Source organism: Haemaphysalis longicornis, unplaced genomic scaffold (genome assembly GCF_048455015.1).
Source record: "Haemaphysalis longicornis isolate Haplotype H1 unplaced genomic scaffold, Haemaphysalis longicornis Haplotype H1 scaffold_9, whole genome shotgun sequence".
NCBI lineage: Eukaryota > Metazoa > Arthropoda > Arachnida > Ixodida > Ixodidae > Haemaphysalis > Haemaphysalis longicornis.
This window is the reverse complement of record NW_027526460.1, coordinates 112476941-112489259: the sequence shown is the minus strand read 5'-3', so window position 1 is coordinate 112489259 and position 12319 is coordinate 112476941. Positions and strand designations below refer to the sequence as shown.

The 12319-nt window shown below is 48.3% G+C and overlaps 1 protein-coding gene across 1 annotated transcript in view; it reads right to left on the bottom strand.

Annotated features, from left to right (window-relative positions):
• Positions 1–10175, bottom strand: part of LOC144153361 (putative glutamate receptor) — a 59582-nt gene extending 49407 nt beyond the window's left edge. Inside the window, exons 1-3 of the mRNA XM_077685013.1 lie at positions 10137–10175; positions 8425–8525; positions 7680–7770 (exon numbers count right to left, since the gene is read on the bottom strand). Of these exons, the coding sequence (XP_077541139.1) occupies positions 7680–7770; positions 8425–8525; positions 10137–10175 (231 nt within the window). The remainder of the gene's footprint in view (positions 1–7679; positions 7771–8424; positions 8526–10136) is intronic.
• Between the last annotated feature and the right edge of the window lie 2144 nt (positions 10176–12319).

Genomic DNA, 12319 nt, shown 5'->3' with positions numbered 1-12319 from the left:
ACGAATGAAACTGAAACCGATCTGTTGGAAGGCAAAGACCAAGGTGTGACAGCAGTGAGGCGTATCATGATTTGTCGAAATAACAAGGAAATTCCAACAAAACATGTAATATTGACTTTCGACCATTCCACAGTTCCTGAATCAGTAAATGCAGGTTTCATTGATTGCCCCGCCATGCCATAGATTCCCAACCGGTGCCGGAGTTTTAAATGCCAGCGATTTGGGCATGTCACTAACACCTGCCGTGGTCGACTAACATGCGCGAAATGTGCACAACATGATCATCCTTCGGACAACTGTCTCCCACAAAATCTCATCTGTGCAAACTGCCAGGGAACACACGCTGCATACTCCCGAAAGTGCGAAAGATTTCAGCGTGCAGCTTCGTATCGAGGCTGGAAAGTTCTCTGCCAAGTATGGTGGTGTACCCTGAGAGATCCGGGGCCTCAGGACATGTCCAAGCAAGTCCCGCGCCATGATGGTTTACGCTTGCGCCCGTGAAAATGTCAAGTTCGTTCTGAAGGTGAGCTCTTTGGAGGCATCGGATTCACCGCTGTCGCAATGATGTATTACTCCGCTCTATAGGTTTGCTGTGCGTAGAAGTATCAAGTGCTGGTCGCCGCCAGGGTGCTATGAGGACTGGGTAATCGGGAAGTACTGGTGGTTTTCTGGCGTCCCACGCGGCTAAAGCGTGTCCCTGGTGTGGAAGGGGTCTGTTGAGGTCCGCCCGGGGTTTGGCCTCCTGAATGATGGCCTCAATAGGAGGAAGAGGTACAGCTTGCTGCAGGTTGCCAATAGGCGTATGCTTTGGTAAGCCAGTGACTGTCCTGAGGGGTGCCCGATGTAGCACCTGAACGGTTTTAATGTGGGTCTTGTTGAGGTCGTAAGCCGTTGCACCGTACGTGAGGGTGCTCACAGTGACAGCCCTGGCCATACTCAAGATAGCTTTCTGCGATGCTCCACCATATTTATTGGACAATCGACGAATTGAGTGCAGTATGACATTACATTTCTGTATTAATCGTTTAAGCCACATGGCAGGACTGTTTTTTGGTTCCTATTGGAAGGCCTAGGAGAGTAACGGACTCAGTTGAAGCAGATATGTCGCTGTTGACTACGTTGAATGCAATTTCTTGGGATGGGTCAGGTGGCTTACCACTGTATACTGCCATAAATTCGGTTTTTTCAGGTGCGACTTGTAGACCTAGCTCACCCAGAGTGAGCTCGAGGCTATTCATAATAAACCTCTCTCTCTCTCTCTCTCTCTCTCTCTCTCTCTCTCTCTCTCTCTCTCTCTCTCTCTCTCTCTCTATCTCTCCCTGTACGCCAAGCAGCAGGTACCATAATTCTAAAAAAGTGTTGTAGCTCACACTCGCACTGGGGGATTGGCCAAGTCCAAACTTTGTGCGAGTCGATGTCAAAGCTCAAGGAGTCAAATAAACCGTCCGCAAGTCAAAGTCAAAACTTAGATGACAACCAAAGAATCCTTCACGACAAAGCTTCCCGTTTATCCACCGTCGTCGTTAGACGGAGCGGTGCATAATTTTTTGAGGAGGTCACGTGCGTCGAAGCTTTCACGTCGCTTTATCCCTGCAGTGCGTCTGGGACCAACGAGCTGTTGAGACAAAGGGCGTGCTGAATACACTGCTCATAAATCTAATAACAAGAACACTCCTTCGTCGGTCACACATTTCAAGCTTATGCGTTCCATGACGTTGCACAATAGTACGCTTCATTTTTTGCAGCTGGTTTGTTGTTTATGGACAAATGAGATTGGTTTGGACGTTATGACAATGGTTGGTTCATCATGACATCATGACATTTAACCCCTTAGGCAACTTTCTGCGCAGACGGGAGGGCGACTTATCCTGTGTTCCCATCGTCAAGGTTTGTGAGCAGGAGGAGGAGGATAAACATTTTTATTGTTGGCAAAATTTTCATGGACTCTTCAGAAGGTGAAGAAGTCCGCAGTCCTAGACCCCATATGCCTTGCCAGCCGCTACAGCCCGCTCCACCAGCCGAAGCTGGTCGGACAGGCATCAGATGGACAGGGCGCGCCTCCAGAACTCAGGAGATAAACGGATTCGGTTTGGGGAGAGGTGTGAGCAATGCCGATGGAACGTTCAGTAAAAACTGCTGTGTAAAAATTCAATGCCCTTTCACTCTGTGAGTAAGAATAATGCTCCGTGAAGCTGGGCATAGTCTGAGGAGTGCACTCAACGAAATACGTTTGAAATTCGCGATTTCGATTACTTCCCATCCAATCAGCGGAATGAAACTTTAAAAGATTTGAGTTTTATTCTAGCGGACAAACATTAGGCTGTACGGTTCCCTCCCGTGGTAGCCCATGTATTGAAAACAGATGGGAATTTCACAGCATTTACAACTTAATTGGGAACTATGTAATTATGAAGAGTAAACAAAACTCGATGCAAAGTTAGATATCGTCCTAGCTACAAATAGTGATGTAATTTGCTTCCAAATAGTTTCGATAAAACAAGAGCTACAGCCGTTTGGTACAACCATACTTCCGCGCTTCCTGCATAGACGACATGTACTGACAGCATCTGAAAATTCTACCTTATTTACAACTGCACTGTGAATTAACTAATGACAGGTAAATGAAACTCGGCAATATATAGAGAGTCTTAGGGGCCAATGCAGTATATGTTGCACGGCTGCGATCCTTTATGTACAGTCACGCACAAATGAAACGCTAGCACGGAAATACGAACCGGAACACACAAAAAGCGCGATTTATTCCCGTGCAATTGGAATACCTGCCTGCCTTTATTATTGTAACAAAGCTTGGAAGTGTGCCTTTCCAAATATACTGCCTCGTTGGTCGTTCTTTTATTTTCAGCATCCATATTCTTTGACTTTGCGTGCTTTATTCATATTTCTCTGTTATCACTTCAATTATTCACAACTGTACATAACGTTTTCCGCAATACGAAAAAGGTAGTGGGAAGATCCGGCGTTCGCGTCGTGTTCACGGCACAGAAAAAAATTGCGCGCTTGTGTAGGAAACTTAATTCCAACCACAACGCAGATAATACCTGTCAACAGAGAGAGAGAGAGAGAGAGAGAGAGAGAGAGAGAGAGAGAGAGAGAGAGAGAGAGAGAGAGAGAGAGAGAGAGAGAGAGAGAGAGAGAGAGAGAGAGAGAGAGACTTTATTTAAATCGGGCCCTGTTAGGCGGGGCGGGTGGCCAACAGCCGCAGCTGCTCAGCGACCTTGGCTGCTTTGCTGTCAGGGCTTGTTGCGTCGTCAGGTCAGAGCAGCCCAGCGCCACCTCCCATAGCTCCAGGGTGGTGATTGGGGGTAGGGGGTCGTCGGGACAGGCCCACATATGGTGCTGCACGGTGGCCTGCGCGCCGCAAGTCTCCAGAGTCGTTCTTCCGTGTAGCTGAGGGAAGGGTGGGCGGGGGGTATCGGAGATGAGATAGGCTGTAATACATGGTGATGTCGTGGTAGCCCACTAGGCTGTCGCGAGCTGACCTGGCTCCGTGGGAAGCAATGGGGCTGGGGTATGCCCGGGAGGTGAGTGCTCGGGCTGTTGCATGAGCCGCCTCATTTCCTCCAAGCCCAGTGTGGGCAGGAGTCCAGATCAGTTCTACTTGGGTGATGGGTGGATTTTGCATAAGAAGTTTTAGGGCCTGGGCTGAGATGGTACCCGCAGCATAATTTCTAATGGCCATTTTCGAATCGGATAATATGAATTCAGGGGTCGCGGTGCGACAGGGCTAGTGCGATTGCCGCCTCTTCCGCCGTCGCAGGTTCCGAGGTACGAATTGTGAGGGAGTTGATTGGGGAGGGGGGGGGGGGGAGGCATTAATGATCGCCAGTGCAAAAGGGTTCTTGTGCCGGTACTCGGCGGCATCTACGTACACCGTGGCGGGCCGTATGGGGTAGCATTCTGCTAAGGCTTTGGCTCGTTGCTCTCTGCGGCGCTGGTGAATATGAGGGAGCATATTGCGGAGTAGGGGACGTACTTTGAGGCAGGCGTGGGTTTCAATATGTGCGTGGGTTTCAATATGTAGGGGGAATTTTGGATTTTTAATAATAGGCGCATTTAGCTGTAGGCGTTGGAGGAGGTGTTTGCGGGGGGTAGTTTTGGCTAGGCGGCTTAGTTGGCTCATCCGGTGCGCCTCTATCAACTGTTGGGTCGTGGTGCACCCCTGTTCCTTCTAGTCTGGCACTGGAGGTGCCGGGCGGGAGTTGCAGAGCAGCTTTGTATATTGTGCGGATAAGGCAATTGATTTTGGCCAGTTCTGAATTAAAGGGGAGGTGGTACAGGAGAGCATAGGTGATATGGCTAACAACGAATGCTTGAATGAGTCAGATCCTATCTGCTTCCTTAAGCCCATGTTTTTTGGAAGCAATGCGGCGAAGGAGTCCGATGGTTTGGGAAACATGTGAAGAAAGGCGCTTATACTCTGTGGTTGAACGATTACTGTTTATGACTAGGCCGAGGATTGTGATTTGTGGGACGACTGGCACAGGCTTTGAATCTATGTAGATTTAGATGTTGGGAGTTGTGCGGTTTGCGCGCGTCGGATTGAGGAGAAGTAGCTCTGATTTAGATGGGGAGCATTGGAGGGCGGCTATAGTGGCTCCCTCAACCACGGCTGACGCTGCTGCTTGGACAGTCTCCTCTACTTGTGCGTCACTACCTCCGCTTGTCCAAAGTGTGATGTCGTCTGCATACAGGCTAAAGTGTAGGTTGGGAATGCAATCTAGAGCCTTTGGAATATGAAGGATGGCTATATTGAAAAGGAGAGGGGATAGTACAGCTCCTTGCGGAGTGCCTACTGGGGGTAAGTGAAGCTCGCCTGATTGTAAGGTTCCTAGTCGGAGGGTAGCCGTACGTGAGGAAAGGAATGCTTTCACATAATTGTACGTTCGTAGGCCAGGGGAGATAGAGGAAAGGCCATTGAGGATTGACTGATGTGAGACCCGGTAAAAGGCTTTCGTGAGGTCTAGTGCTAAAATCGCTGCTGTGCCAGACTGTTGGGGGGAAGAAACGATGTCGTGGTAGAGTTGGAGATGAACATCATTTGTCGAGAGTCCAGCCCGGAAACCGAACATGGTGGGAGGCAGGGCGTTGGTTTGGTTTATGTGTTTGGTGAGTCTGGCATGCATGTATGGTATGTAATTCGTTGAATGTAAATCTATAGTTGTTTACAGCATCCCACTGAATTGAAAATATAGACCAGACTGGCTGTTGCATTAATGACCGTCTGTGCGAGCACGCCATCACGCTCAACGGGTCTGTTGGCGGTCACCATGCTGCGCATTGCAAAGGTTGCATCTGCACGCCGTTGTTCGAGAAATGCAGCATCTTAGGCCGATATCGGGAGAAGAAGGCACGCGAGGAGGCGGGAGGAGAGGAGACGTTCATTTATATTACTGCAAAGCAGTATATGTCTAAACCCCAGTTTTCATTCCACTGTCATCTGTTTACACGGCGCCGCTCCGGGGCTCCTCCTCATCATCGCTGACACCTCTTTCACAACTATTTTGCCCCTCGCCTCCACCGATGCCCCTTTGGCAAGTTGCGCAGTCCGTAGCTAACGGCGGTAAACGGTTATCAGATGACTGCGAAAAATAAACAGAAGCATGGATGGGCATAAAAAATGCACTGACGATAACTACACTCCATAATATGAAATTTCTGCCCAGCGCGAGCTGCAGTCTTCTCGGTCACGGCGCATTTCTGCGTCGTATATGGAAGTGTTCGCGTGGTCAGCGGTCAGCGAACGTACGGCGGCGTGCGCTACTCTGCTGCTACTTCGGAGTGCGCCCCCGCGGCCAGCAAGTTGCATATCGTGTTTGAACCTCCCGCGCAAACGTCACGTGGTTTGGATGAGCGGAGAATGGAACAGCGTCTGGGGAAAGTGTCAGGGGAAGGCGCTCCTTGGTGGCGACACATGAAACGTCTGAGGGAAAGGTAGTGAGAGATAACACCGTAGCTGCACGTGTCGTACTCTACTTCCCCCTTCGCTAGACGCTCCTCTCCGTTTTCTTTCTTTCGTCGCTGCTGCGTTCGCTCACTCGGTTATGTGGACATAAACAGACGCCGCTCCTGCGAAGAGCAGGTAATGGCTGCCAAAGGGCTGCCCCCTAAAACAACCGAAACCCGCCGTCGCCGTTTCCGCTGAAAATCACTTCGCCAAGTAGCTGCGAATCCCTCCAGGTAGAAGAGAAACTTCCCCAGTTGGAACGCCTGCTTGAGCTCATATTTCTTTTTCAGCTTGGAAGGCCTTCCGAGCGACATTTTTGCCGGTGTCTTTCACGCCTAAGTATGCGCCATCACTAGTTTCCGGTTTATGCGTGCACGGTTTGCGGGTACAAAAAGGGGGGCGTGCACGCACAGGCAATTTTCATGCCGCTACCGATGAAATGCCGGTTGTGCTGGTATTTAGATGTTGAAAATACATGGATCAATGCGGTTAGTCGGCCGTCCTCCTCAATCGAGGGGTTAGGGTGTGGGTTGATGTGTTACACATACATACTGCACACACAGTAAGATGCATACGAGGGGGAAGAAAAACGGACAGTTTGTACGCGAGAATAGAGCTCCAGGGCTTCCAGGTTTTAAATCGTTATGGGGTGGATGCATGCCGTTCGTTTCGAGGAAGAAGAGCAAGAATCGAAGCGTTGGCCCGAACACAAGCGCGAATGGGGGCAAAAACAACGGAAAGCTCCTGGCACCGCGTTACCGCCTCAAGTTCAGCTCGTGGAGTAGCAGCGAATCCCTCCTGGATGAACAGCAAATTGCCCGCTTGGAACGTCGGCGTGAGCCAATATCACTTCTTCAGAGGGCTTTCAGGTGATATTTTCGACGTCGTCTGTCACATCTAAGCACGCGCACATGACTGGTTGCTGGTTTATGCGTGCGCAGGTTTGTAGTGGAGAATAGTTTCTAAAAAAAGGGCTGCGGCTTAGCCCAGCTAACCCTGCATATGCAAAGCGAAAGCTTGGCTTAGCCTGGTTAAGTCTTAGTTTCAGTGGACAACCTTTGATTTAGCTGTGATTATTATACTATTCGTCCGAAGCCTGCCTTTGTCTGCGGTTGTGGTCCCGCTTGCGTCGTCTTGCGAGCCAAACGGCGCGCCGGGCAATATCCTCGGGGTGGTTAGGCGCTGCTTCCCGACTACGGCTCATCAAAACATCCAGCTCCCACGCAACGATAAGACGGCCTGGCATCGCTCTCATTCATTGTCAAGCTCGCGTGCACGCGGCGAGTCACGTGATCAGGCGCGAACCAGCTGCGGAGAGCGCATTCGCCAACCTAGCCGCGGCGAATGCGGCCACCGGCGGAGCTCGGCCCGGCGGGTCACGTGATGCGTTGCCGAGGGTACGGCGCAGCTGCGGTCAAATGAAGGTCAAATTTAACGCGACGGAAAAGCCTCTTGAAGAGATTAGCAAACATTAGCTTCGAAAACAATTATTTCGAAACTGTAGGCGTTCCCACCGTAAATATCTACGCTTCCACATCCCCCCATCTACATAACGCGTGAAGTAAGCCTATAGCGTCTCTGTTAGATCTAAAGCTTGTCCTACAATGAAGGAAGAATTCATGAAACGAATTTATCTCAGAATGAATTTCTTGGCTTGTTTCGGCGCCAAGTAATGAGGAAGCAAGATGAGGAAAAAAATTGTTTCATGTCTTACGTCCCGCTGCAGCATTCCGATGACCCCTGTCCAGTTCCCATCTGGCTTCCGCAGGCCCCAGAAAGAGTCCAGGGGGAAAGCCACGCTGTAGCTAAATAATAGAAAAATAGAAAATATAAAATTCTGTTTGCGTAGGTTGCTTGGACTACTGTTGAATGGTTGTTTCTGGCAGCATTTGAAAAGACAATGAAGTGAGTTGTAAACATTGAACAAATTCCTTTAACCGAGTAAAATCTAGAACACGTAAGTGTAACATCCGGAATTTTTGCGGCCGATTTACAAGCCCCTGTAAGCCAGGGAATTGCGGCCCAAAGTGTCGCTTCTCACGCACCGGCCTCCACGGCTGCTTGATTACGTCAGCTATGGCAACACACAGGCAAGGCTAAATTTAGAGAGCTGCAGCATGTTTAGCCGGTGCTACATGTGCGCGCCCGTAGTTGGCGGATAAATCGGTGAAAAGTATAACTTTGAAGGCCGGGGTAGCATGAAGATCGATCTCAAACCGATGCGACGTCATTACGGTAGTTATAACTGCACTCGATTTCAACTGGTAATAAGATAGCTGGCCTTCTGCTGGTATGTATAGACTTGTAAACATTGAATAAATATGCAGTCTTCATGTACATAAAGTCATTGCATTGGTATACGGCAGGCAGGTTTGCACGATGCGTGACGCAACGGCTCAAGGTGCGCCAAATGTTGCAGGCAGTTTGCAATAACGGGGTGTGACAACGGAGGCACCTACTTGGTCCGGAGAGATTGAATGATGGCCTCCATAATTTTGCCGCAGACGCCACCAACTTGCCCGTTCAGTCCTGGCTTGGTTATGAAGTGGTAAGGAGCGTACTGTAAGGTCGGGCCAGAAACAGGTGTTAACTGGGATGCGAAACGTTATTTCGGTAAAACAATGACTTTGAGCAACTGCTGCTTCACACTAGACGCTTGAAGTTGAACCTCTGAACGCAGCTTTGTTGGCCATATTTCCAGGCGGACGCACATTGCGAAGATACAATGTATGCACATTGCCTGCATATACACTTTCTGCAGAGTGCTGCCATCTTAAAGCATTAGATCTACCTAGCCCTTGGCCTGTATCCTGACTGCCTCATTTGATGCGGCCGACTCCGAAACATTTTTCCGAGCATGCGTATTTGTCTATCGCACTCCAGATATGTATTGTGCGCATGCGCGCCTGTTATTCTGAGCTACTGCAAGCTCAAGAAAAAAAAAATGTTCCTCCTTTGTGGTATGGGCAACGGGTTCGACGTGAAAAAATTGCCTGGGGTCGAGGATAAACGAGAAAATTCTCTGTACAATGCATGTACACTGCATGCAAGTATGCTCATGGTATCGCCCCATTGCTTAATCCCTGAGCCCCGCATAATTAATTGGAACAAATAACCTACCGTAAAGTAGTGACATTTTCCCGAACGTACCTTCGGAAAGGTTCTCAGTAAACCTTTAGTTTGTAGGGAACCATATTTTAACTAGCAGCTGGCAATTGCATCCGAACAAGCGTGGTTGACGCATGCTTATTGTCATCGGGTGAAAGTTGGTTAGCCAGTTGAATTGCACCGAACAGCTTTTGACAGCATGCGATAACCGTGAAGGGCTCTAAACGTAACCGATCCGCCATGTGTAAATGAATGAGGGAATAAGCATTAGTTTCTCATCTCGCGTGTGGATATATAACAGGGAAAACTTTTTTCTTCTGTCTTTTTTTTTCCACGTCGTCTTTATTACGATACGTTTTTGTTTTGTCGTGGCCTAATATACCATTTACAATTTAGGGCACACTCGTTGAGTGCTCTGGCGTACATGTATCATTATTCCCTATTCCGACAGAGCACGTAAATATTTTGTACTTCATTTAACAAAATTTGCGTGCATTACGTGTTCAAATAAAACGATTTCTGCTCCGCCTGGGTGCCACGGAGAAAAAAGAGTGCCATTAAAATAGCAGGGAAGTACTCCAGCGTTGAAATTATGTAAACGCCAGCGGACTATATGGTTAGTGACTATGGTTGTTAACCTATATTTATGGAGTATTGAGATCCTGTTATTTCTTGTACGCCTGGATTAGAAGAATACCTATAGCATAGTTGTGGCTAGGGGGCAGGAACCCCGTTAACTTTTTCAAACATGTGTACCATAAGACAGTAAAGACATAAGACAACAAAGGTTACAACAGGCGCTCGCTCAACAGAAAGGTGATCGCAGGATAGAATTTGGACCATGATTTTTCGGGTCTCTTTTGCTCTTATCTCTCGTATCCTACAGTGTAATTTACGCAACACGCTGCCCACCAGCCTTTCAGAATTCCTTGGGGTTTTTAATAACGACGGGTACGACTCGACGCATTTTCTAAAGTTTTTTTTTTTTTAATTTATCCGGGCTTTGAATTTTCACTAACACGCTTTTAACGGGCCAAAGTGGAAGATACGTGTCTTGTCTTACGTCGAAAGTTGTCAAACGCAGCAGTCCTTCCGTAGCCATGCCGAACACGCTTCACGTTCCGCTTCCTCGAGTGCGCTGTAGCCTCAATAACCTGACATTACGAGGGAGCCGTATCGTTTCACTACAGCACTGCAATACTTCCCCGTGCACGAAACCCGCGGAGGGGGAGTGCAGCGAATGCCGGTAACTGGTGGAGATTGAGAAAAAGCGTCCTCGCTATCGAATTCTGCGGGCAGTCCCATCATAGCAACGTAGAACAGGAAGGGAGAGAGGACTGAACCCTGCGGCGTGCCTTTCTCTTTCTCTTTCGCTATAAAAGCCTGCACTAATGAACTAACGCTAGTAAAAGGTAAAAAAAGAAAGCAAACAAGTTTGAGAGCATTGTGTGGATAGGTGGTAACAGAACCCGCTTTTGTTTTTTATTCCACAAGAAGAAAACTACGTCCATGGGCGCACATTTAAATACCATATTTGATTCGGGTCCCTCATTAGGAAAAAGGTAACCAGTCGCTCTCTCGTATACCCATATGTATCGCTTCAATAGTATGAATTCGCAATCACCTAGATCGTGATAACATCTTGAAACTAAGACCCCCACTACGAATGAATGTTTATGCGCGTACTAACATTCCTGCTTTGATCATCGAAGCAATTAGCAATGCACTCAGTTTCCGTTCTGTTGAATATGAACATGTGCGTACGACCGCGACCTGTATATTGCTGATTGCTGGGAAGATTGCATTCGGCGTGGATGTTAATACTGCTCATTACAAAGGCACCGTTTACTCTAAGTAGCTGCGACGCAAAAGCTGCTGCGCACGAGCAGGCCAGAAACAAATAAGAAAAATGCTGGCTATAAGGTCGATCGAGCTTAATACAGTTTTAATGTCTTCTGGTACAGTCTCATCCCATTTTCAGGTGTTTTTTAGGGTGATCCATGTACAGTCATGGACATGTGAAATGCGAACACAAAAATGTGAACCAGAACACGCAAAATTGAAGAACAATTTTTGTGGAGGTCCAATAATGGCGCAATATTGGTATGTCTGGTAAGCCACATTTCCCAACTATGTACTGTAATTGGGCTAGGCGTCCATTAGACTTGAATGAAAGGAAATGGCGCTGTTTGTGTGTTCTGGTTCATAATTGTTTGAGATCGTGTTTGATTTGTCCATTACTGTACAAGGTTAAACTGTATGGCTGAGCTTCCACAATAACCACTGAAGTACATCCAAGCCATTCTGGGCTTTTAAGAACGCCCAGCATTTCCTAATCGTAACGGGAGACAGCCCGTGGCATTAAGCCCAGTACTGCTGTTAAGGCTATTGGTCTGGGTGTGTGTTGCCACAGGTCCACTTTTGAGGGACAATGGCCCTTAAACGTTACGAGCGAGCTCCGCGGTCGCCTGTTGAAGTGAAAGAAAATTCGCTCTATCTCCAGTCACTCCACGCATTATTCTGAATGGCCATCACAGCGCATACGAGAGAAACTAGTACACCATACCCAGAACCACAAAAACAACTCGACAAAAAAGGGACGACAGCGAGGAGTGAAATAGAAATGAAAGCCTACCCCAGTTCGTAAATGCTGTGTAAAATGTACCCAACCAGATATAAACACATATATCCATGCTGCCGGAACATGGCCGTACTGTACCACGTCACGTGGCTATGCCTCAAATCGTCACGAACTTGGAATCATTTTACCAGCGAAAAACGGACAGAGACTTAGAAAGAAGTAGACGGGACACTCGCTAGACTTCAACTGAACATCTTTTACTTGAGACGTGTAATATATGAAACCGTTACCAGACAGGGCTAAAAAGATAACAATTACAAACGATAAAAATGATAAAAACAATGTACAGTCAAAGATGCGTACCACCCACACGGCCAAGCTACGTCCCACGCATGCGCCCTTGTAAGAAGCTTAGCTCTTTTGCCGTAAGAGCGATGGAAGGCATGCTGATACAATTATCTGCCTCCCAGTGAATATAGAAGGCCTAAGAAATCTGTCGTTTCACTTGGTCGCACCCGCTGCCTAAGACACGAGTGGCACCAAATGCTGGGACACAACCAGGACACCGCTAGCAATGGTCGGCCAAGTGGCCCCCCGCGGCAAGCGATGACACTGCAGCTCGATGCTCCCTCATACGGTCATTTGTACAGCGCCCCGTCTGCCCT